Source organism: Simochromis diagramma, unplaced genomic scaffold (assembly GCF_900408965.1).
Source record: "Simochromis diagramma unplaced genomic scaffold, fSimDia1.1 OVJJ01000683.1, whole genome shotgun sequence".
Lineage (NCBI taxonomy): Eukaryota > Metazoa > Chordata > Actinopteri > Cichliformes > Cichlidae > Simochromis > Simochromis diagramma.
The window spans coordinates 1,341,423-1,368,833 of NW_024387158.1; the positions used below are offsets into that span (position 1 = coordinate 1,341,423).

General features: G+C 41.1%; 1 protein-coding gene across 4 annotated transcripts in view; it reads right to left on the minus strand.

Annotated features, from left to right (window-relative positions):
• The window catches only part of LOC120744386 (seizure 6-like protein), a 104,078-nt gene that overhangs the window by 13,781 nt on the left and 62,886 nt on the right, over positions 1 to 27,411 (minus strand). For all 4 annotated transcript variants that reach the window (XM_040048747.1, XM_040048748.1, XM_040048746.1 and 1 more), the window contains exons 5-10: positions 15,907 to 16,092; positions 15,609 to 15,780; positions 15,099 to 15,265; positions 14,402 to 14,596; positions 13,641 to 13,779; positions 8,098 to 8,294 (exon numbers count right to left, since the gene is read on the minus strand). In XM_040048747.1, the coding sequence (XP_039904681.1) occupies positions 8,098 to 8,294; positions 13,641 to 13,779; positions 14,402 to 14,596; positions 15,099 to 15,265; positions 15,609 to 15,780; positions 15,907 to 16,092 (1,056 nt within the window). The remainder of the gene's footprint in view (positions 1 to 8,097; positions 8,295 to 13,640; positions 13,780 to 14,401; positions 14,597 to 15,098; positions 15,266 to 15,608; positions 15,781 to 15,906; positions 16,093 to 27,411) is intronic.

A 27,411-nucleotide genomic window follows, 5' to 3' on the forward strand; every position in this document is an offset into this window, starting at 1 on the left:
TTTTTCCACCTGAAGGTAGGGTAATGAGCCAAAGTAGTACTTAGTCTTCCCTCATTGAAGGACATGAAGAAGAAGAAGAAAAAAAATCCATAGAAATATCATATTTTTGATTTATTAGGTCAGTGAGCTTGTGACAGCGGTGTTAAAGGATAGTTGCTGACCAAGTGCAAACCATGAAGCCCTTGGGAAGTATTGAGTGTGTGTAGGATTAACACTAGAACAAGGGTTTAGTTTTAGCCTAGCACCTCTTCCTGCTTATAAAAAATAAATTCCTTTATTATCACTATATTAGGCATTGTACAGCGAAATTGGAGCAGAGCTAGCATGCATACATTCTTGCATGCTTTCACTCAGCATTCTACAGAATAAAATAACAATATAATAAAATTGAGAGTATAATAAAATAAAATAGTAAATGTAAAAGTATAAATACACACAAATACAGTTCTGCGAAACACAATGAAAGGATATTGCACTTGTCAAAGAAGGATATTGCACTTATGTCTTTTTACGCATTGCATGTTCCCTATGACAACACCACCAAACACTTTTTTGAAGTACTTTTTCAACACTATACTGAAAATTAAATATATTTATTAATATCTGTTAATATAATCTTATGTGGAAAAGAAATGAATATACCTTAAACTTGGATTATGTCTAGACTGTCTATGACTGATTCTATAGAAGTCTATGATCTGACTGACGATCTGTGTTTTGTGAGTTCACTTTCTTAGCCGATGTTTCACATCATCCCATAAAGAATGGGATGAATAAAGTTCATTTAATAAATTTTTACCTTCATTTGGAATAAGAAAGACAATACACTAGAACCTTTTCTAGGCATTTTTTTTTAAATGTTTACAATTTTTAAAATTATTTTAGTATTAGAGTATTTTCCAGGTCATTGCTGATTGTTGACAGTATATAGCACTGATACCAACTGTTACTCCTACTTATTACCACTTAATATACTGTCATTGTTCTGGATCGTCATACCAGTATTTTGAGTTTCCTGTGTTTTGTTGATTGTTTTTATTTTGACGATGTTATTCAAGTCTCACTAGTCAATCTTGAGTTTATTCTTTCCAAGTTCTTGAGTTCCCTTGTATTCACAGTTTAGTTTCTTGTTAGGTTACTCTTGTGTCTTGGTCTCTCCCCTGTGTTGCCTGTATGTGACTGTCAAGTCATTGGTGTTTAAATCTTTTTCCGTCCATGTCCCTCGCACTCCTCCTCCATGTTTCTCGTTCCCTCCTTCTGTGTTTCTCTCTTTCCCTGAGTCCCTCGCCCTCTCAATCCATGCCTTAGTCGTGTCTGCTTTCATCTCCCTTACTTGTTCCATGTTCCCCTCCTCGTGGTTCATCCATTGTCTCTCCAGTGTGTCATACGTTTTCCTGTCTGTCTTTCCTCTGTTCTTTTGTCAACTGTAAGTGTCCTTGTCTGGATCTCAGTCTGTGTGCCAGTTCCTGTTTTATTTTGATGGTCACTTGTATCATGTCCTTTGTGCTCAGTTTGCTTTCCCTGTTTTGTTATTTTTAATTTGTTCCTGCTGTGCTCCCATTTTCCTTGTCACCACTATTTGTCCTTAACCTTTTTCTATAGTTAGTTTTTTGTCCTGCTTGTTATTTTTGGTCTTTCTATGTTCCTCTTCCCCCTCCTCACCAACCTGGTTATGGCAGATGACCAGCCCTTCCTGACCAACTGGAAGAAGTGGTGAAAGTCAGCTGTTGTTGTGAACTGACTATAGAAATCTAATTCAGTTTAATCCAATTCAGTTTTATTTATATAACTCAAATTCTCAAGAACAGTTGCCCCAAGGTGCTTTATATTGTAGGGTAGACCCTACAATAGTATATAAAAAACCCCAATAATCAAACAAATCTCTTTGATCAAACGCTTGGTTACAGTTAGAAAAAAGCTTCCCTTTTAACAGAAAGAAACCTCTGGAAGAACCAGGGAGGAAACTGGTTGGGGGTGAAAGAAGGGAAAAAATAAATAAATAAATAAAATTGAACTGAATAATTTGCATCTCTTTTGATTACCATTACAGGGAGTGCAGAATTATTAGGCAAATGAGTATTTTGTCCACATCATCCTCTTCATGCATGTTGTCTTACTCCAAGCTGTATAGGCTCGAAAGCCTACTACCAATTAAGCATATTAGGTGATGTGCATCTCTGTAATGAGAAGGGGTGTGGTCTAATGACATCAACACCCTATATCAGGTGTGCATAATTATTAGGCAACGTCCTTTCCTTTGGCAAAATGGGTCAAAAGAAGGACTTGACAGGCTCAGAAAAGTCAAAAATAGTGAGATATCTTGCAGAGGGATGCAGCAGTCTCAAAATTGCAAAGCTTCTGAAGCGTGATCATCGAACAATCAAGCGTTTCATTCAAAATAGTCAACAGGGTCGCAAGAAGCGTGTGGAAAAACCAAGGCGCAAAATAACTGCCCATGAACTGAGAAAAGTCAAGCGTGCAGCTGCCAAGATGCCACTTGCCACCAGTTTGGCCATATTTCAGAGCTGCAACATCACTGGAGTGCCCAAAAGCACAAGGTGTGCAATACTCAGAGACATGGCCAAGGTAAGAAAGGCTGAAAGACGACCACCACTGAACAAGACACACAAGCTGAAACGTCAAGACTGGGCCAAGAAATATCTCAAGACTGATTTTTCTAAGGTTTTATGGACTGATGAAATGAGAGTGAGTCTCGATGGGCCAGATGGATGGGCCCGTGGCTGGATTGGTAAAGGGCAGAGAGCTCCAGTCCGACTCAGACGCCAGCAAGGTGGAGGTGGAGTACTGGTTTGGGCTGGTATCATCAAAGATGAGCTTGTGGGGCCTTTTCGGGTTGAGGATGGAGTCAAGCTCAACTCCCAGTCCTACTGCCAGTTTCTGGAAGACACCTTCTTCAAGCAGTGGTAAAGGAAGAAGTCTGCATCCTTCAAGAAAAACATGATTTTCATGCAGGACAATGCTCCATCACACGCGTCCAAGTACTCCACAGCCTGGCTGGCAAGAAAGGGTATAAAAGAAGAAAAACTAATGACATGGCCACCTTGTTCACCTGATCTGAACCCCATTGAGAACCTGTGGTCCATCATCAAATGTGAGATTTACAAGGAGGGAAAACAGTACACCTCTCTGAACAGTGTCTGGGAGGCTGTGTCTGCACGTCATGTTGATGGTGAACAGATCAAAACACTGACAGAATCCATGGATGGCAGGCTTTTGAGTGTCCTTGCAAAGAAAGGTGGCTATATTGGTCACTGATTTGTTTTTGTTTTGTTTTTGAATGTCAGAAATGTATATTTGTGAATGTGGAGATGTTATATTGGTTTCACTGGTAAAAATAAATAATTGAAATGGGTATATATTTGTTTTTTGTTAAGTTGCCTAATAATTATGCACAGTAATAGTCACCTGCACACACAGATATCCCCCTAAAATAGCTAAAACTAAAAACAAACTAAAAACTACTTCCAAAAACATTCAGCTTTGATATTAATGAGTTTTTTTGGGTTCATTGAGAACATGGTTGTTGTTCAATAATAAAATTATTCCTCAAAAATCCAACTTGCCTAATAATTCTGCACTCCCTATATATATGTGTGTGTGTGTATATATATATATATATATATATATATATATATTAGGGGTGCAACGATATTCGTATCGATATTGAACCGTTCGATACAGTGCTTTCGGTTCGGTACGCATATGTATCGAACAATACAACATTTGTAATTTATTTTATCAACTTTCCTTCTGACGATGCTGTCTGTGTTGAGCGCTCAGTGAATCTGCGTTCGACTACTCCGCCTAGGCTGCACTGTCGAGCGCAGATCCACTGAGCGCTCAACACAGATAGCATAGTCAGAAGGAAGAGCGCAGGGCAAGCTAGCAAGACAGAAGTTAAGCTCTCCTTGCAACATGGACCTCCCCTACCCTCATTCAGATCTGGCGTTTGGAATTATTTTGGTTTTCATGTGACGTATGACCCTGAAGGTAAGCGAGTCATGGACTAAAGTAAAACAGTATGTTGGATGTGCCATGCAATGCTCAATTAGATGGGTGGGAACTAGTGTGTTAGCGCAGTTAGCTCGTTAACGTGTTGGCCGTCTAGCCCCATGCACGGGGCGATCGGCGGTAGCTCGTTAACGGAGATTTGCCGTGTTGTGGCGTTAAGGTCATTTCAACGAGATTAACCTGAAAGCACTAGTGGGAACACAACGAATATGACTGCACATTTACGCCGACATCATCCTAGTGCAAAGACAAAAACAACAAGCATGCTACTAACTTTAGCCGAGTCATTTAGACAGCCGTTAGCACAGGATTCTCCTTATGGGGACCTGATATGTTTAATATGCTGCTTAGAATATAGCCCAGAAGAAACGATCCCCACAGATACAGCGGCCAGGGAAGCAGAAGAACATCATATTAAGAAGGCCCTGAGTAAATGTGGTTATTCAAACTGGGCATTAATCAAAGCTGGGAAGGCGCCTAAAGAAAGCTCCAGGCAATCCAGCAGAGAAGAAGGACAACTGCTACCTATGTGGTGAACTGTGTGGTAAGCTGTGTGGCAGGCTAGGTTACGACCCAAACGCAGGACTCTCAGATGGAAAACTTAACTCAAAGCAGCAGCTTTATTTGCTAGGAAAAATTAACTAAAAAACAAAATACATGAATACTAAAGAAAACAAACAAACATAAACTAGAACTAAGTAGGGGTGGGGGAAAAAATCGATACTGTGTAGTATCGTGATATTTTGTTTGCTAATAATGTATCGATACAGGGACAGCAGAAATCGATATTTTGTTACAAAAAAGGTTTTTGTGCTCTGACTTCAGAGCATGTTGATCCTTTTTCTGAGCAAGAATCCTGACATTCCTTCACTGTCCAAATGTGTTTAACTTTTTTTTGGCAGCAATAAACATGACAGTTTACTTATTTTAATTTAAGACATGTTTTATTTTAATTAAGTTTAAAACTTTTTTATTTAATGTAAAATTATATTTTGTTTTAATTTACTTTCAAATTCTTCAGTTGCTGAAGGGCCTGCATAGTTTTCATAAATTGCATAGTTCAGAATAGCTATAATTGTACCAGGTGGTTGCATTCAGTTAAGTTGGACTATACTGTAATACAAACCGTTCAGTTTGTCACCAATATAACTGACTGAAATGAGAGAAAGACTGAGTGTGAGACTTTGATATTAGATAAAATGAATATTGATAAAGTTTACCTTTATGTACAGAATCTGAATATCGCAAAATATTTTTAAAAATTGCAATAATATCGTATCGTGCGTTAAGTATTGTGATAATATCGTATCGTGGGATGTATGGTGATTCCCACCTCTAGAACTAAGACACTCCTGACTGGCCACTAATGACTGGACATACCACTAACGTGGAAAATGCGACAACAAATAGAGGTAGACTGAGGGATTAAATACACAGGATAATGAGAGGATGGGGAACAGGTGGGAACACAGCTGGGGACTAATCTGACATAAGGAGACAAAGGGGAAGCAAAACTGAATACGTTTTACGCAGAACAAGGACCATCAAAATAAAACTGGAAGCACGACAAATATGAAAAAGCAGACAAAGACACACAAGCTTAACTCCAAGAACGGGGTGTTGTGGAAGTTTTCCATTAAATAAAGCCTGCAGACAAGTGGTGAGCGGTAGCTAACATTCTTTAATCACAAACAAAGAACAGAAAACCAAGCTTGGTGGAGAGCCTGCATGATCATGGGACAGACGGTCAGCAGAGTCTCACCCTGAGCCTAGCATGGCTCTCAGTTAAATACCTTCTTCAGGAACAAAAGGCAGTACACAGCTGTTTCACACCTTAAGGTTCACACTCCCTTGCTACCTCCCAGAGTCCTCAAAGAGACAAAAGATTATTCCTGTGGAGTTGTCTGCATCCCCCAACTTCCTTACCAGACCTCCACCATCTGTCTAACTGTATGAGTGTGAGACATGCTAAAATCCAGTGGCACCAAGGCATTATACAATAAAATAATGTCATTAATACATAAATAAAATAAATTCCTATACAGGGGAGAGAAACAAACAGGGGGACATTCTAACTGGAGAGACGAGAGGGAACATGAAACACAGAGACACAGGGAAGACATCGAGACAGAACCCTAAAGACTATAAACTATAGATAAGCACAAAACCCATAAAGAGAACAAAAACCATGAATGACATTGTAATATTAACAAAAACTCAAAAACACATGAACTCTGGGTCACAAGACCCAGGACCATGACAGCCTAAGCGAAAACCCTTACTGATCCCTTATGTGTCAGGAGTATGGGAACAATTGAGATGCATTTTATCTAAACACAGTATCTCTGTGGCTTTTAAACCCCAAAACATACTGTGCCAAAAAATTGGACAACCGCATGGAACCCGTCCCCTGGCACAAACAGAACAATATAGTGTACAGTGTTAAGTGCCAGGAGGATTGCCATGATATAGTTATCAGGGAAATCAAACAACCTCTGGCTAAGCGGATGGCAGAACATAGAAGAGCTAACTTGTGAGGCAAGGACACAGCGTATTCAAACCTACAGGCCAGTGGCCACTCTTTCAGTGATGAGGATGTACACATCCTGCTGGTTTGGGAAGGGTCAAGGAGGCCATTTACATGAAAAGGGAAAAAACGTCTCTGAATCGAGGAGAGGGCCTAAGAATACATCTTTCACAATCTTACAATGCTGTGATGGCAGCCATTCCCCAACTCTGGTACTCATGGCCATTGATCATTGTCATTGATTAATGATATTTGAGTACTGGTTGTTGATCAGTGGCCATAACAATTTGCATATTAATGAAGGAACTGACCTCACAGCCCATTGTTCACCGGGAGTACTAGTTCAAGTCATTGTGCAAATGTACTGTTTTAAAGGTTGGAGAAACCTGCAGTCAGCTGAGACTGAACCCACATAGCAAAATTGGTATGGCCCAGATCTGGCCCACACAGTGTGCTTACACATGGCCCACATACCAGAAAGAATGACGGCCCCTTGGTGGCCCAGATCTGGTTTGCCAAAGGTGGCCCACACATTGGCCAGCACAAGGCCAGTTGCAGACACACTGGTGGTCCTTTGCTGGCCCATGTGTGGATTACCTCTCGCAAACCTGGTCTGGGCCATCAAAGGGCCGTCATTCTTTCCGGTATGTGGGCCATGTATAAGTCGTGTGCAGCCACGGGCCAGTTGCAGACACAATGCTGGCCCAGAACAGTTTCAGCTCTGGCCCCAGATGTCAGCCTAATGTGTACCTTAATTAAACCATGTAATAATAACATGTGCATAGTAGTACAAAAGGAACATGACCAAACTCTGTTCAGCCAGTGAATGGACTGATTCTTATATAGCGTTTTTCAACTCTCGAGGATTACTCAAAGTGCTTTATACCAGTGGTCTCCAACCTTTTTTGCGCCACAGACCGGTTTATGCCCGACAATATTTTCACGGACCGGCCTTTAAGGTGTTGCAGATAAATACAACAAAATAAAACTAGTACCGGTACCGAAAAAAGGAAGATTTATTCATAACACACGTGAAAAGACCCAGGAAAACAGAGTTAACGATCAAACCGATAACAAAATAACACTGAAAACCAATAAAAACCATACATTTTACACCTGAACCTCAACTCGGTACCGGTCCGAGGCCCGGGGGACCGCTGCTTTATACATCATGCCACATTCACCAAATCACACACTTTCTCTTAGCTGAGTGCTTCCTAACTACATTCATACACATTCTGCTCTACCGCCTGAGCTACAGCCACCCACTGGCAAAGGTGAGTAAACCCTCACTAGATTTGGATAAAGTGTACACTCACAAACCTGTCAAAATCTGCATTTGAAACGTTGGCTACCATAGCAGTATAGTATTGCAACATGGCATTTGAGTCTTCTAACTAAAATAGAAGACCCAAATGCAGAAGAGAATGGATGGATGGATGGATGGATGGATAAGTAGATTTTAAGATTCTTTTTCGCAGCTTATACTCTTTTTTTAACACTTAAAGCAAAAATAGACCTTTAACGGTTATTGTCACCTATATAGTTGATAATAAAGCCTTCCCCCTTGCCGAAGACAAGCCCCGCCGGGTCAGAGTGGAAGGTCACAGTCAGATCAGGGGTCGTTGAGGAAAGCTTGAAGGGGCTGCTGCCTCCAACATAGCGTCCCAGAATACGAGTTGTGACCTCATCTCCATCGGTGATCGTCAGCATGTCACTGTCACTGATGTTGAGTCTGAAGACAAGGAGGAAGGGAAAGAAATACTGCAGTACAGCTAATGATATCAGTTCAAGATGAGTTATAATGATTCAGAACACATTTGTACAAACAGCTGACTGTGTGGGAGACAAAATGACATCAAAGTCTAAATGCTGCATTCATTCACAGGAGTATGTAAGCATGACTGCACTGTTTTTGCCCAAGACACGTTTGATTGATCACACCACAGTGGCTTTGAAAAGATGTAGTTTGCAAGATTTTGAATACTGAAATATCTGAAAATATTATATGGCATACCAAAACAAGTGTAGCTGGAACAAAGCTGCCAGAGAGTTTAATTAAACTTGTCCATTCCCTTTTTATATAATTGAAAATTGTATAATAACTTAATTTAAATAAAACAATAGTAAAGCCTTACTTAAGGTGAGTTATTTACTTTAAAATTAATTTCACGATAGTGCTTTTGGACTGTTGGTGAGTTACAGATATTCCTTTTATTCGAGCAGGTATCAACTCATTGTTAATATCAATACTTATATACAAATTGAAAGGAGTAGTTTCCGGTTTTTGAGTGGATGTTTTTTTGTCAACAGTTACATGACCAAACTGAAACCGCTCACATTTCTGTGTGTTAGAACATGAAGTGAAAACTAAACATTGATTATCTTAAGCTGCATCCACACTGGAAACAGTTCACTCACTGCACAGCACTTTGATGTTGATGGCTGCTCACTTGCATCCAGGCTTTAGTTGCCTAGGTGATTCACTAGTGTATTTACTACCAGGTCATATGTCAATCAACATTATTCTTCCCTCTCATAGAGGGAATCTTCGAAGTTGAGAAAAGTTAGCTTGGGTCTCTCCCACCTCATGTTGCCAGCAGTTATTTTGCCTGTAGTCGCTTGAAATCACTGAATGCTACTTTGTGCGGCCTGTGGTTAACACATCGCTGCAAATCACTTCCAATGTGCACACAGTTTCACCTTACACTGTAAAATCATGTACAATATAAACTTTTTTACTTGTTTTTCCCAAGTTATTATTAGCTGTAGGAAAAATCTTAATTTGGCCAAGCTTGTGCACACAAACAACGAATTTGTTTTGGTTCTTCATGTCTTCATGTCTTCATGGGAAAAAAAAAGAAATGCTTTGTTGAATAGGCAGTATAAATAACAGTTTACTCTCTGTTTTAAGTGAAGTTAACTTAAAGCAATCAAGTAAAAACAAAGAAAACATTTACATTAATTCACGAGTAGGAGGAAGCAGTACACTAAACTGTGATTGGTCTGCCAAAAAGAAGAGTTTCCGCTTGGGTACAAGTATTCCCAGTAGCTCACTTCAAATCTAAACCCCTGGCTTAACAGCATCAGAGAGCAGGATTATTACCATTTTGGAGGATCATGTTCTCTTTTGAAACAGTTAAAAAAAACTTGTAATCAGTGTGTTTAAATTTGTTTCTCAGTGAAGCTGACAGCATTTAATGTTTGTTAAAGTTAACTTGCTGTTACTAAATTACTTAGTTAACAGTTGCTGCACAGTTAGACTGTTAACAAATTACTTTTCTGGGTAGATGTCATGGGGCTGGATTTGGCAGAAAAGACTAGCTGTTCTTACCACTGTCCATATTTGACCTATTTTTGCAGAAAATAGAAAGTCAGAAAGTTTAAAGCTTGCTTTCTGCGTCCCTGAAGTTGACAGAATTCGGTGTGGCAGAGGTCTATACTACGAAGCAGGATTTTGGATTTAAAATGTTTTTTCTTTATTTTCATGACTAGTTACATTGTAGATTCTTACTGAAGGCATTGAAACTTTAATGAACATATGAAACTTTGTAATGAACAAAAAACTGTGAAATAATTCCGCCTCCCTGGGAAGTCTATGCCAGGGTGCTGGAAAAGAGAATTCGTCCGCTAGCTGAACCTCGGATACAGGAGGAACAATGCGGTTTTCGTCCTGGTCGCGGAACACTGGACCAGCTCTTTATCCTCTCAAGGATACTTGAGGGTGCATGGGAGTTTGCCCAACCAGTCTACATGTGTTTTGTGGACTTGGAGAAGGCATTCGACCGTGTCCCTCGGGGTGTCCTGTGGGAGGTGCTGCGGGAGTATGGGGTGTCAGGCCCATTTCTACAGGCCATTCGATCCCTATACAACCGTTGCAAGAGCTTGGTTTGCATTGCGGGAATAAGTCGGACTCGTTCCCGGTGGGTGATGGGCTCCGCCAGGGCTGCCCTTTGCCACCGATTCTGTTCATAAGGGGCTGTTCATAAGGGCTTTCACTTCAGTGGCCTCAGAATCTCATCTCTGCTTTTCACGGATGATGTGGTTTTGTTGGCTTCATCGGGTGAAGTCCTCCAGCTAGCACTGGAACAGTTCGCAGCCGAGTGTGAAGCAGCGGGAATGAGGATCAGCACCTCCAAATCTGAGGCCATGGTTCTCAGCCGGAAAAGGGTGGAGTGCCCACTCCGGGTCGGGGATGAGTTCCTGCCCCAAGTGGAGGAGTTCAAGTACCTCGGGGTTTTGTTAGTGAGTGATGGGAGAAGGGAGCCGGAGATCGACAGACAGATTGGTGCTGTGGCCGCAGTGATGCGGACGCTGCACCGGTCCGTCATGGTGAAGAGGGAGCTGAGTGTAAAAGCGAAGCTCTCAATTTACCGGTCGATCTACGTCCCTACCCTCACCTATGGCCACGAGCTGTGGGTAGTGACCGAAAGAACGAGATCACAGATACAAGCAGCAGAAATGAGCTTCCTCCGAAGGGTGGCTGGCCTCTCCCTTAGAGATAGGCTAAGGGCTCAGAGTAGAGCCGCTGCTCCTCCACATCGAAAGGAGCCAGCTGAGGTGGTTCGGGCATCTGACAAGGATGCCTCCTGGGCGCCTCCTGGGGTTGGTGTTCCGGGCATGTCCCACCGGGAGGAGGCCCCAGGGTGGACCCAGGACACGCTGGAGAGATTATATCTCTCGGCTGGCCTGGGAATGCCTTGGTGTTCCCCCGGATAAGCTGGAGGAGGTGGCTGGGGAGAGGGAGGCCTGGGCTTTTCTGCTTAGGCTGCTGCCCCCGCGACCCGGCCCCGGATAAAGCGGATGAAGATGGATGGATAATTCAAAACATGTTTTATATTTTAGATTCTTCAAAATAGCCACCCTTTGCTTTGATTGCTGCTTTGTACACTCTTGGCATTCTCTCGATGGCCCGCATGAGGTATTCACCTGAAATCATTTTTCAAAAGTCAACAGTCTTGAAATAGTGCTGAGCACTTACTGGCCCCTTTGCCTTCACTCTGTGGTCCATCTCGTCCTAAACCATCTCAATTGGGTTTAGGTCAGGTGACTGTGGAGGCCAGGCCATCTGGCGCAATCACTGTCCTTCTTGGTCAGTTAGCCCTTACACTGCCTGGAGGTGTATTTTGGGTCATTGTCTTGTTAAAATTAAATGACGTTCCAACTAATGCAAACCAGATGGGATGGCATGTTGCTGCAGAATGCTGTGGTAGACATCCTGTTTCAGTGTGCCTTCAATTTTGAATAAATCCTTCTCCATGCTTCACAGTGGGAACCATGCACATAGAGACAATCCATTCACCTTTTCTGCACTGCACAAAGACATCACGGGTGGAACCAAAGATCTCAAATCTGGACTCATTAGACTCTTCTAATGTCCATTCTTTGTGTTTCTATGAGCACATATATCTCTTCTGCTTTTTGCTTTTCCTTAGTAGTAGTTTCTTAGCAGCTGTTTGACCAAAAAAGGCTGTTTTACACAGTCTCCTCTGAACAGTTGATGTAGAGATCTGTCTGCTGCTGGAACTCCCTGTTGCATTTATCTGGGCTCTAATCTGAGGTGCTGTTAACTTGCCTTTTCTGGGGTGGTGACGCAGATGAATTTATGCTCAGCAGCAGAGGTGACCTCTCTTCACCATACCGTACCTGGCTTCCCACTGTGACAATTTCCTGCTGATGTATACAGCTGGACAGTTGACACCCCTTTACCTGCTGGGACAAAATGGCCCGGCCCTCTGTTCAAAGTGTCCGTCTGCAGAATAAAAGGTAGGGAGAAGTTAGGAGTGTAGAGCAGGGGTTCCCCACAGAGAGCTTTCTTTACCTGCACCCTTTCAGGTGAGATCAGTCAAGGGTTGGTCAGGCCCGCCAAGCCTGGCATGAACTGGAGGTAGTAACCAGCCAGCCCCAAGGACCCCCTCACCTCTTTTATGGTCTTGGGACAGAATTTGACAGCTGCTGTTTCATCCATCTGTGGATGCACCTGCCTTCATCCAAAGAATACCTCAAATACTGTACCTCCCTTTGTCCAACCACACACTTCTTCGTGTTGGCCATGAGCCCTGCCCTGGAATGTGGCTGGGAACAAGCCAAACAAAAGTGGTAGAAACCGTACAGAGTGGAGAAGGCCATTTTTTCTTTGAACTCTGCAGACAAGGGTATCTGCCAGAAGCCCTTGGTTAAACCTAGTGCTCACTCCACTGTTCATGGTCGAGGAGCTCATCGACCTGGGGCATTGGTTAGGCATCATCCTGTGACACCTCATTTACCTTTCAGTAGTCGGCACAGAACTGTACAGAGTAGTCCTGTGTTGATTGTCTGTTATATGTAGCACCATGGTCTTGGAGGAACGCTGTCTTGTTTCACTGTGTACTGTACCACTGCACATGTTTAAAATGACAATAAAGCCACTTGACTTGACTTGAGAACCAATTTTTCTTCTCCACAAGAAGTAATTAACTTTGATATAGAAGAAGGGAGCAATACAAGTACTTTATATCCTGGTGAAAGATGCCTGAGTTTGTCCCCTCTGTTGTACAGATGCTCCTAACATTCCTGGGCCTGGAGAAAATTTCCCCTGTATTTAATTTGCAGCAGATATTCGTGGATGTCCCCATGCACACACCTAACCTCCACCCTCTCTGCCTCCAAAAAAGTTAAAGACAAAAGTTAGGTTTGGTTGCGTCAAACTTTGGAAGAGAGCAGAACTCCAAAAGTTGATTCTGTTCATCTGGACGTAGCGTTTTGTGGGAGAAACATTTCGTCACTCATCCAAGTGACTTCTTCAGTCTCAGCTGACTGCAGGTTTCCCCATCCTTATAAACAGTACATCTGCATTATTAAGTATTCTGATTATGATTCTGATTAAGATTAAGGAACTGACCTCCCAGCCCATTGTTCCTTCAGTGGGCTGGTTTCAGTCATTATGCACATGTACTGTATGCACAAAACGCTACGTCCAGATGAACAGAATCAACTTTTGGGGATTTACTTACCTGGATGATTGAGCATGTATCAAGACGAAGAGAGCAGAAGTTGTAATGTGCATGAGTGTGTATGTATGTGTGTTGGTGTTTTTCCTCACAGTTGTACATCAAGCAGCACCCGCTTGTCCTCGCCAACATGTATCCTCCAGCTGCAGTCCTCTCCTTCTCCATACCATTCTGGCCAGTTTGGAGACAAAATTAACCCTCCTGGACCCGACAAATCACCTCCACACTGTGCTGCAGAGGAAAGGTGGAGGACATATGGCAGAAGAAAATGTGAGAGTTCCTGTTTTGAGAACTAGAATTACTAAACAACTATGTCTTTTCTGTCTATGTATTTTTTTTTAGTCATATATAATTCATGTCCAGGAATGAAGACACACACACACACACACACACACACACACACACACACACACACACACACACACACACACAATTAAAATTGCTTAAAATCTAAAAATTACATTTTATAAGTTTTTCATGATCTGCTCTGAGACTAAGCTCATTATTTTAATGTTTTCTTTTGTAATTAGGTTCAGTGCAGTAAGTGGTCAAAGCAGATTTTGATTCAAGAATTGAAATCATATGTGGCAGAAAACAAAGTGTGTTAGCCTGGGTTACAAGTCAAATGGATAAAAAATACCACCTCTAGTTATTGTAATAATATCCGAATGACAAATTTATTATTTTTACACCTACTCATGAATAGGTGGATAAAACAGGTCGAAATAAGGTTATGTAGTTAAGGAATTCTGTTGAAAGGTATTTTGACAGAACCCTCAAAAATAGAACATTTATGGTCTTATCCTAATCTGTCATGAAGCCTCCTCTCTTCACTTTCTGCCTTCATTTTTACCTTTGCACAGAGGCTCAGTGTCATTCCAGTATGGATCTCTGGCACTGATGCATTCAATCACAGGGGGACCTTGCTCTAAGGAGTGGCCTGGATCACAAGTAAACTGAACCACTGTTCCAACTCCATACAGAGGGTCGGAGGTGGTGAAGTTTCCATTCTGAAGATATGGCTCGTAACAGTGGCCGCGTTCAAAAGCTGAAAGAGAAAATAGAAAGCTCTATAAAATGAATACCAAAATGTTTATGCTTTTTTTGACTGTGATTTTTCCTAACACATCGCCTCCAATTTACAATAACTAAATGTCAAATGATGTATAGTTTTTGCATTAATTATCTGTTAAACCACACATTTATAATAAATTGTATAGAGATTATTCTTTGGTTGTTTTCTTCTCTTCATTGATACTGACAAACATTTTGAAGGATATTTTTTCCATCCTCTGGCTATTTGAGACTGCCAAAAACAACTAACATGCTGGCTAATATAATGATTAAGAACCTGCTCGCTTCCTGGCAATCTATTAAAAATCTGATTAACAGTCCATCTGCAAAAATAAACACTGGTCTTTTTACCAGTGGTCTTCTGTTTGCTTACATAATTATGCATTAATTATAAATATAATTGTTTGAACTGCTCTCCAAGAATGTAGTTCATGTTTAATTTTTGTGCCCAACTAGATCTACAGTGGCTTCTGCACCTTCATAGCGGATATTGAATCCTGTGTTGTGGTTGGGCTGATCCGTGATGAATTGGATTCTTACAGCTGGACCTTCGCTGATCACTCCTTCAAAGGGTATCTGACCCCCCCGACCTGAATCAAACAGCACCACAGAGCCAGCGTCCAGCCCACTCCACAACACCAACCTAAGGCGACACAGAGATGGTGTTAATGAATGGATTAGTGGTGTGTGATAATACAAAATTTAGTACCAATTGAATACAGTGCCAGTACTGCTGATATCAAGAACAGATATCTGATCATTTTTATTGTTGTACATCTCTTTAAAGTAATTCCCTGTGTGTCTCTTTGTATCTTTTGTGGTAATCACTGATAATTACCAGCGGTAATTGTTTAGTTTGAGATCTTTCTGCAACTCTGTGTGGTCTTTTCTGGTTTTACTCATTTTGCATCTGACCCTTAGGGCCTTTGGAGCTGTACCTGATATGCCTATTCAGATATTCATCCATACAATATGGTTGCTTTTACCTGTCAGTTGGTCCCAAGGCCAGTCTCTCCAGGTGGAGATGCAGCCTCTGGTCTTTGGGTGCTTCAAGGGACCAGGAGCAGGAGCGATCCAAGGTGGCATTAGGGCCATGGTGGGGAGATGGGGAGAGCACTCGTCCCACTGTAGCATTCTTCACTGTTCCCCCACAAAGAGCTGAAGAGCAGAACACTCAATTTGAATTTGTTAGTGGAGTATCTTTCACAAAAAGTGAAATGAAGTATCCTTTTTGCTACAGAATTTTAAGAAAAACTGTAAAGAAACCGTTCTATACACACTGACCCCTGCACACAGGTTCCTTATCACTCCAAACTGGCAAGGAGGCATTAAGGCAGGTAAGCACTGGTTCCCCACGCAGGTGGTAACCCATGTGGCAGTGAAAGCGCGCATTCCCTCCAGGGAGCAGGTCCAGTACAGATACATCTCCGAAATGAGGTCTCTTTGGCAGGGAGCAGCTCAGCCTGAAGACTACACAAGGATAGAGGAATGTGAAGTAAGTGAGTACTAATACAATAACATTAGGTTAGTTCAGACTAGCACACAGCAAAATCTCCAGTGTTAAATTAACACTAGAGTGTCTATATGGGTCCACTCCTCTGAGTGTTAAATACAACACTGTTGAGTGTTAAATTAACACTTTTGACAGTGTTATATGTTTAAAAGTAACCTAGTCAGTTTTGAAGATTAACAATGACTAACACTGAGCAGTGCTGATTTTCTAACACTGGAAAATAACTCAAAATGTTAGAAATATTCACTGCATTAATCTCGTTAAATCGTTTGTTTTTATGAATATTACTGCTACATTCATATGTCTACTGCATATTACTGCTATAGATTTTTTTGCTTCTGAAGTGCAGAACACACGTGACCGGGTTTGCTGCACTGCCAGAAGCAAGGACTTCCATTTTTTACAAACCAGTCTTTTAGATTGGGCCTTGTAATTCTTGAAATAATGCTTTTGTTACTACCGCTTCAATTTTTTTACACACACATGTAAAAGAAAATAATACCCTCTCTCTCATTTTTATTGTTGCTGTGGATTGTGAAGACTAGACCAGTGTTTCCCAACCACTGTGCTGCGGCACATAGGTGTGCCGTGAGAAATGATCAGGTGTGCCGTGGAAGATTATCTGGTTTCACCTGATTGATTCTCTAAGCGACTAGCGTAACGGGCAGAACAATTACATTCTCTTCCACTAGTGGACAGTACAACTTCTTGCGCCAATCAAATGGGTTGCCAACTGCCAGTAAAACAGAAGAAGACGAAGAAGAAATTACATAGTCATGCTGTGAGTTAGACAGCATGACTATGTAATTGAAATGAAAAAGTAGGCAATCTGACCTGGGTCCTGGAGAAAATTCCAACCCGGATGAAGGCCCTAGCATGAGTAGTGGTCAGAAGAAAGCAAAAAAAGGTATACTGAGGACAAATCGAGCCAATTCCACTATGCCAGGTGTGCGGGGAAAAATTATCAATATGCTTTTTGTGACATATTTGTTTGGTGGTGTGATTTTTCTAATGTGAAATATGTGTCATGGCTCCAAAAGGTTGGGAAACACTGGACTAGATCAGTGATTCTTAACCAATGGGCCGTGAGTCACAGCTTGAGGGCAGCAAAAAAAATTTGTTTTGTACCTGCGGGCCGTGGGACATCATAAGTTATTAATTGAAGACACCAGGGACCACTGTTATCCATGAAAATCTCAGTTACAATACAGCTTCCCATCGCTTGATGGGAGTTGTTTAATCAGCCTAAATAAGCAAGCAGAAGAAGACCCCGTTTGCAGTTAGCAAAAGATATGGAGAAGCTCTTAAAATGCAAAAATGAAGATGAAAGTGGCAAGCCCACCTCCCAAAAGGCAAAACGTTTGTACAAGTATAACTCTGACTTCCTGAAGTATGGGTTTGTGAATGGAGGAAACGAGGCAGACCCAATCTGTGGAGTGTGGACTAATGCTATCCAACGAAGCATTGAAGCCTTTGAAATTAAAATGCCATCTCGAAACCAAACATCCCACACTCGCAAGAAAGCCAGTGAAATATTTCAAGAGAAATATTAAAAGGAGCTGCTAATGCAGAAACGGTGTGTTGTGTCACTGACTGGTAACTCTAATTGTGTTTTAAAAGCTACCTCGTATCCAGACTTGTGGCACAGAGTAAAAATTCTTTCACTATAGCGGAGGAGTTGATTTTGCCTGCCGCTGTACATAAGTGCCATGACATGATCAGAGAGGCTGCTACAAAGAAGCTACTGACCATCCTACTCTCAAACGACACTATGAGCCACCGTATCACAGATATAGACTTAGATACGGCATCAGCTTCTGGAAAGAATAAAAAGTAGTCCATTTTTCTCTTTGCAACTAGACGAGTCCACTGATGTCACGAATGGTGCATTGCTGCAGATTCTTGTTCGTTATCGCTGGGACAGCAGTTTGCATGAAGACATGCGGTTTTGTGGAGAGCTACCAGCACGAGCCGTGGCTCAGGAATGTTTCCACTGCATTGACAACTATTTCACTGAGAACGACCTGGACTGGCAGAAATGTGTTGGGGTGTGCATTGATGGTGCAGCTTCAATGACTGGCAGGCATCATTAGGCAGATCTTTGATTGTGCACCAGAAGCTAAATGGACCCACTGTTTTCTCCACAGTGAAAGCCTTGCAGCAAAAAAGATGTCACCAGAGTTCCACGAGGTGATGGATGTAAGTCTAAAAACTATCGATTTCATTAAAAATAACTCCAGATGTTTTGCCAAGCTTTGTGAGGACATGGAAGCAGATCATGTCCAGCTGCTGCTACCACAGTGAGGAGAGATGGCTTTCAAGAGGAAGTGTTTGTTTGAACTGAGGAATAAGGTCTCTTCTTTTCTCACGGGGAAAAAAAATCTCCTCTTGCACATCATTAAGCTAAACTTGCTTATCTCTGTCACATTTTTTTCACTGCTGAACGAGTTGAACATCTCACTTGAAGAGAGAAACAGCAACATGTTTTTTGTTGCAGACAAAGTTGAAGCTTTACAAGAGGAAACAGGAAAAGAGAAGGACATGTTTCCACTTTTGTGACCCTGTCTGTCAGCACCTTTCACAACTGACAGAGATATTCGATGAATATTTCCCTGAGGATCCCAGAGAAGGACACATGTGGATTTTGGACCCATTTTCTGTGGATCCCGCTGAAAATGATGTTGCATTGCCCTCACATCTGCAGTCCCAGCTTCTGGAAGTTTCCACCGACAGCACTTTAAAGTTGAAGTGGGGCAAACTGGACCTGGGCTCCTTCTGAATTGCTTTCTCAAAAGGAGTACCCATGTCTGGCACTGAGAGCTCTGAAACTCTTTCTCCCATTCACAACGACATATCTGTGTGAATCAGGATTTTCCATCGTGGCCTCAGCCAAGACCACAGCCCGACTCTGAGAATGAGCCTTTCCCCCATTCCACCCAGACTGGAACTGGATTTGTGTCTCATAGGCAGGCTCAAGTGTCTCATTAAGAGGTGAACATAAAAGGGGAGTTGCAGCTTACCAAAAAAATGTTGTGACTGTTGTTGTTCATATGTCTCAAATATAAAGACTAACTTCTGGTTCTGCCAATGAAAAAAAGTTTACTGCTGAAGCAACTTTCATATTCACTCACAGATTATAAGGCTATATTTTCATTTGTAGTTTATTTAAATTTTATAAGCTTATTCATTTATTATTTTTAAAATATTTTGAATATATTTATTTTATCACCACATTATTTATCCAATTTTTCCCTTTTTTCTTGTCTCTTTTGCTGTAGTAAAATTGAATTATTAATCATTTTTGTGTTATTAAGCCTGACTTGAGCCTTTCAATTTCTACTTGCAGTTTGATTTGTTCCATGAATAGTTAACCTTTTTGGCATTTTGTTGTATCTGCAGGTTCAGATTTGATTTAGTTATTAAATATAAATCAAACAAAAAGAAACTTTAATCTTTTCAATACATTGTTAATATCTGAATGGGCCCTGGGTTTTTTTGTAGCGGAAAAGTTGGGCCCAGAGGTAAAAAAGGTTAAGAACCCCTGGACTACACTATGCAATCACTTAAACACTGGAATTCAAAGTATAATCAAATAAACATAATATAGATATATAAATAATATATAAATATCTTATTTGAATTATTAATGGAGAAAAAGCAAGAAACAGAGACTGGTGGGTGAGCTCCAATCACTCCTATCAGCAGAGAGAGAGCAGGTCACTGTGCTGTAAAATCATTTAAATATCTCAATAAAACACCACCTCTGCTTTCAAGGAGAAAATAAAACAAGCAGGAGTTTTCAGTTCTGACATCGTCTGTTTTTTTTAAACTTTTTTTTAAACTTTAAACAGAGAATGTAATTTGCAGCATTACGTGACTTAATCCTCAATTCAATCCATTACTCACATACTGGGTTGCCATAAAGAATACATTAATACCATGAAAACACATTCGTTAATCACAGGCAATCTATTTCTTAACAATTTTAATGACAGATGTATTTTTCCTTTTCTATTTTTATTCCCACTGACACTCCTCTTGTGAATATCTAAACAACAACAGGAGTTATGCAGATTCACTATCACCAAATCACCACAGTAAAACGCCATGCCAGTGTTACAAGATAAAAATTCAGGAAAGTTTTGCCATAGTTCAGAGGCTCCTCAGCAGAGGATGATTTAAAGATGTACACGTCAGGTCATCTACTGATTGGAAGGTTAGTGGTTCAATTCCTGGCTCCCCTAGTCTGCATGCCAAGTATCCTTGGGCAAGATACTAACCCCAAGTTGCTCTCTGATGCAGCCATCAGAGTGTGAATGTTAACTAGGAAGCAGTGAAAAGCATAGAACAAAGTGCTTGCGTGAATAGCCACATGTGGCATGCTGTATAAAGCGCTTTGAGTGCTCTGGGGGAGTAGAAAAGTGTTATATAAGAATCTATTTAAATATATGTTTTTCAGTCAATTTAAAATCAAACCTAATACTATGCCAGCTTTTAGTATTTTGATGACATGAATGCCCAAAAAACTTAAAAGCCATCCAAACACATCCAGAGTTTCAAGGCTGTGAGCAAAAACAGAGCCAGAAAAACCCCAGCTGCAAATCAGTGAGGTTATTGTAGTAAACCCTGCAATCTTTTCTTTGCATATATTTTACTTTAGAAATTGATTGATTGTGACCAACACAAATATTACCAGGGGCCTGTTCTTCGTACCTCGCTAAGTAAGTTAGCTGGATTTGATTGTTGACGATTTCGCGTGATCTTGGATCGTTCGGTTCTCCGAAGCTCATCCGGGAATTGCTGTCATAGCAACAGATCCGTAAGCGTAAACCTGCTTGGGAGCAGGCTTACTTTATGTAAACAGGATTAGATCGCGGCCACTCAGGTATGTCCGCTTCATCTATACGAAAGCAACAGCGATATTTTACCACTGTTTTTCCATAAATAAATATTATCAATGTAACTAAAGATAATGCAGTACTTGATTCTTTTATTGATTTCATACAGATACATACAGGTCATTTCCTAAAAAAAGGGAAATGTACTATTAATCATTCTATTTCATGTATTTGATTATTTCAGATGTAATTCATATTTTAGAGTAGTAATAGTAAATTACTTCATGTAATCAAGATGAGAGACCACGGCTATAAAAGCGAAGGTGGATTTGGGAAGTCTGTCGCAGCCATGTCCTGTCCGTATACGCGAGCCACCGGAAGGTGCGGAAGGTGCAAGATTGATAAGGAGAGTTTTCTGAATTCAGCGTATATTGCGGGATAGACAGGATCCTTTAGCTCAGCGCGACAGTGTGCTCATAGAGAGATATCGATTTTCCCGTGAGGGTATCATTTACTTAACCAACTTGTTGACGAGAGGGTGCAGGACCACCACCTGTCTTTTTTTGCTCTGCCCTTTTCTTGGTTGCTGTTATGAACAAACTAACAGAATATTTCAGGGTCTCTTTTCAAGAGACTAAAAGCAATATAAGTGATAAATATTACCATTCTGTAGAATATTCTTATATTTCACTTTTACTTGTCCCCATGTTCTAGTGGGTCCTGTTGTGGCTCTAATGTGAAAGGGGATATAATGTAATATAATATAATATGATATAATGTAAGATAATATAATAAATTTACCCTACCGCCTACTGGTGTTGGCCAGAGGGGCCGATGGCGCGATATGGCAGCCTCGCTTCTGTCAGTCTGCCCCAGGACAGCTGTGGCTACAACTGTAGCTGCCTCCACCAGTGTGTGAATGTGAGAGTGAATGAATAGTGGCATTGTAAAGCGCTTTGGGTGCCTTGAAAAGCGCTATATAAATCCAATCCATTATTATTATTATTATTAAATTACTTACAAGTTTAATTTGTCAGCAACTTTCTGCCAGCCCTCTCTCCTTGCTTTTGCAGCCTTTACAGTGTTCCCTTGCGTTTTAATTAAACTCTGAAACTCCTGAAATCCCTCAATCAAGAGTTCTTGCTCTGCTGCCGAAAAACACTGAGCGCGCTCCTTCGACATTTTCACCGACCAATCAAAGGGTTGCCGATCAATGTTTCTACTATCGATGCGTAGCCGCTGTTAAGCCACCCAGTGATCTCACATTACTTCATCCAGCTATACTAATCGTCAACAACAGGTGTGTTCGGAGAACCGGAATAGCGAGCTCAAAGTTGGCGCGATGATTTGATCTTGGATGTGTCATTTGATCTTGGATGTAGTAAGCGAGGTACGAAGAACGGACCCCTGATGTAGAATTTTGTTGAAGCACACTCACTGATCACTACTGTCTTTTACAGTCTCATTATTTTTCTTTCCTTGTTTGTGAGAGGATTTCTTCAAAACATCTGCTGATTACAATTACTGACAGTCCGGTATAATAACTAGCTTTGTTTGGAACTGTGCATGGCTCTTCTGGATCATTGTTTCACAGAAGAGCATTATCAAGATGTGTTGATAGCCAAATTGGCCAGAAGATGTCACTGTGGAGATGGATGTTAGATTGTTTCGAAGCCTTGAAAAGAAAACATTGCTAGAGAGGAAACAATGACGACATTAAAGAGAACACAGGGAGACACAGATAAGATATACACAGGAGATTAGGGTTGCTTAGAAACACTTCGGTGACACAGCTGAACACAGTCTGACTGAGGAGACGAGGGAAGCAAAATCAAACATAATACACATAACACAGGAGCCTATCAAAATAAAACACTTGACACTTGTACTGGGGAGAAACAGACATAGAGACATGACAGACAAGGAAGACAAAGGAGATAGATAGGAGATGAACATAGGAACATGAAGGGAGAAAACACAGGGACAGGACTACAAGCACAGACAGCCATGAAGACGGAACACAGAGAGAAAAGACAGGCATGGGAGTGAACAAACGTAACAAAGCAAGAACCAGAAACTAGGACAAAGAAGCTCAGATGCACTAGAAAATACAAAACGTAAGACTAATGAATACAGAGAACAAATCCAGTATATGAAAAATCCAAAAAAAATCCAGTACACAGAAAAAAAAAAAAACAGTATATGAAAATCTCTTAAATTCAAAAGACACAGCAAGAAAACTTGTTGACTAGCTTAAGTGAACATTACTGTTTGCTAAAGGTACGCAGCCTATGGCCACAGTATTTTTTCAGCCTCTCATACATCCCAGACTGATAACATCTCAATTTTTACCAGGAAAAAGTAAAACGAATAAAATTAAATAAATATTTTCTTCATACATGCTGTCCTACACGGCTACTATCATGGTTGCTAGGCTACAGAAGCAGCGCTACAGACTACACCATCCAATTTACCAGGTCCTCACTTCCAGTCATCGCAGCCTTCGGCAGTCAATACAATCCCATCAAATCAGCTGACCTCAATGCCAGCTTGAATCAGCTGATGATCAGCTGATATCCTTCTAAACATCACATTGTCAAATCTCATACAAGAAGTGCCATTTAGGTGCCTTTATGCTCCTCCCAGTAGCTGCACATCTACAAAATACTTTGAAACCCACCTGACCCACAGCTCCTCCTTTTATGATGTTTCTGACTTCATCTGAACCAATCTGTTGTCACTTGTTCTATGCTGGGGTCTTGCTGGTGGTTTCCACCTCTAGCTTTCAATGAATGAACCTTAAAGATTAGGAAGGTCACAGAAGCTGGCAGTCTATGCCAGCTTTCCTAGTAAACATAGAGAAAGGGGCCCGTCAGCTTGAACAGTGGGAGGGATCGCTGAAGTCCCAGTGATAGAGTATAGTCCACTTCAAGGTGACCAGCCGCTAATACACTACATGTAGACTGGGAGTCCCGCCTGAAGGCCCACCACCCAGAGGAGGCACCCTAGGGGTCAGGTGTATTATGTTTCTTGTGGCATATTATGGTGATCCAGGGTAGGGGCCCTGGCAGTCAAATCCCCGGCTACTGAGGCTGACTTATTAGGATATAGACATCGCCTCTGGTGTGGAAGGAGCCTGAGGTAGTGTGTGAAGTTGAAAGACACTGACTTGATAACCTTGGGCTCACCTCAACACACAGTTCACAGTCACAACCAAAAGAAGTCACAGCACACATTTTTATTGCTATGCAGATTTTACCCAGCTTCATCTATCCATGAAGCTAGATGACACACACCATTTAGTTCTATTGCAGGGATGTCTTAAAGACATAGGCTGTGTCCAAATTCAGGGCCTGCATCCTTCAGAGGCCAGAATTGATTCCTCCTTTTCCCCAGAGCTGGGAAAAGAGTTCGGGTGTATCCTTCATGGTCCACCCTATCCCAGGATTCATTGAAAATCAAAGGTTAAGGAAATTCTTTGGGAAAAATGGTGGATGGTTGAATCGAAGCAGTCCAAAAGTAAACTTTTAGAAGTAAGTACTAGGGGTGCAACGATACACAAAATTCACGGTTCGGTTCGGTTCGATACTTTGGTGTCACGGTTCGATATTTTTTCGATACAAAAAAAATGTTCATGCCTTTTTAATTTGTCATTTATTAAAATTATAAATATATATTTTAACTCAAAAGTACAGTTTTTAAATTTAACCCTAACCCTTGTGCGTGTTTTTTATTTTGACAGCGAATGCGCACCCGTGGACCACTTATGTGCAGCCCTGGTTATTTAGCTCGTCATATTGCAGCCACAGAAATTATTTTGTCCATGAAACCATAAAGCTGCACTTTCTTTTTGCCTTATAGTCTGATTTGTCATAACTTCTCCGTTTTGTGGTAAGCTTTTCTTTGGCTGTCACTTCTTCACCCTGACCTGTCTTATTTGGCTCAGCAGAACTGAATAATCTGCTGCTTTACACACGCACTCACATAAGCTCAGCGATTCTCTGCGCGATCAACCTCTCACATGTTTAAGCTTGCTGCGGGAGATTTCACTTGTCATGTTTGCATAGTAAGCTAACGATTAATAAGATGATGTCATAGGAATTGGTGCACAAATTATCATCACTCACAGATCAGTGCTGTCGCTCTCTATACACAGTTCGCACGATTGCAAAGTGAAAGCAAAAAAACAAGCGCAAATTCAAACGCGATTTCAATATGTCACATATTGACAGTGGCTCACCGATGCCAATGACATAATTACCCAGCTACATTTCTGAAAGAATGCAAAAGCATTGACATATATTTTTCCTTCCTACAATAGCCCGACGGGCAGGGAAGAGATAGATTTTGGTAGCCCGACTGAAAAAATCGCTAGCCCCAGGACGTCGGGCTAGCGATATTGCAAGCCCTGTATCTGATTGAGGAATCACTCATCTTTGGAAAAGAGAGTTTATTACAGAGAAACGTCTCTTTCCAAAATAAAAAGCTATACTATCCGCTTCTTCTGGGCTATATTCTCAGCAGCATAAGGAGAATCATGTGCTAACAGCTGTCTAAATGACTCGGCTAAAGTTAGTAGCATGCTTGTTGTTTTTGTCTTTGCACTAGGATGATGTCGGCGTAAATGTGCAGTCATATTCGTTGTGTTCCCACTAGTGCTTTCAGGTTAATCTCGTTGAAATGACCTTAATGCCACAACACGGCAAATCTCCGTTAACGAGCTACCGCCGATCGCCCTGTGCATGGGGCTAGACGGCCAACACGTTAACGAGCTAACTGCGCTAACACACTAGTTCCCACCCATGTAATTGAGCATTGCATGGCACATCCAACATACTGTTTTACTTTAGTCCATGACTCGCTTACCTTCAGGGTCATACGTCACATGAAAACCAAAATAATTCCAAACGCCAGATCTGAATGAGGGTGGGGGAGGTCCATGTTGCAAGGAGAGCTTAACTTCTGTCTTGCTAGCTTGCCCTGCGCTCTTCCTTCTGACTATGCTGTCTGTGTTGAGCGCTCAGTGGATCTGCGCTCGACAGTGTAGCCTAGGCGGAGTAGTCAAACGCAGATTCACTGAGCGCTCAACACAGACAGCATCGTCAGAAGGAAAGTTGATAAAATAAATTACAAATGTTGTATTGTTCGATACTTATGCGTACCGAACCGAAAGCACTGTATCGAACGGTTCAATATCGATACGAATATCGTTGCACCCCTAGTAAGTACTGAGTTTTTATTTCACTAAAAATATCCAGTGGAGCAAATGTTAGCATACCGAAGATTCATACGGTTCACTCTTTAAGCTAAGTGAAATTACGGGGACCAAACACCTGGCCCATGAACTGTGGTGAGGAAACAGACTCAACCATGCTGTGCTAAAGTTTATAGTTAAAAGAGCTCTCATCCTTTATAAACACTAATAATAAGAGACGAGACAGAGGCTTTCCACCTGATGAAGCACCAGTACAAATTCAGCAGTGTGTGAGGAAGAGGAGGAAAAAAAGGAGACAGCAGGAGAAATTTATAGGGGAACAAGGGGGAATAAACAGCTGTTCTCTATAATTGAGGGACTGGTGAAAACATTTAAAACAATTTCTAGATATTTGTTTCCTGTATTTGCAGAGGTATCTCCAACATATACTACAAAACAGCTGCATACAGGGAACCACTCACTGATGTTCTGCAGGACACGATCTAACGGGTAAAGGCAGAAAAATAAATGGAACCATGGACAACTTTAATAATGCAGCTTATTTAAATAAAAGGTTTGAAGAACTAAGAAAAGTTATATATTCATAACGTGTGTAAAGTATTTTATAAGGATGTCATGTTTCTGTATCATTTCTTTCCTGTTAGACTCACTTAACCTAACATCAGCCCGTTTAGTCCTCTGATATCTTCAACATGTTAAGTAAATTATACTGCACAGTTTTCTCATTCAATAAAGGAATATTTACTGCATCAGTAAAATCTTTCCATTTTATCTGAAACATACAAGGATCAAATCTTTTTAGTTTTTTGGGGGGGGGGATATGGGATATTGCCCTTAAATATAACTAAAGCTTTGAGACAGTGGTCACTGTATCTTAATATTTGCTTGTTAGACAGTCACGCATATAAATGTTATGAAACAGAAATATATATCTTAAATTTTAACTGAAATGTAATATTTGAGACAACAGAGTTCAATTCCAACACTGAGCATTTTCTTTTCAAAAAATGCACAAAGTGTACGTATAGTAAAATATCAACTATGTAAATCCTGCTACGTTTGTGCCATCAAAATGAAATGAGATTAGTCTCATGAGCTACAATAGCAAACACAGCTAACATTAAATACAAATTTTCTGTATTTCTGTCGAACATGCTGTCAAATCATAGCCGTAGCTGCTTATGGTGTGATTGCTAGGCAACAGAAACCGCATGTCGTAGGCT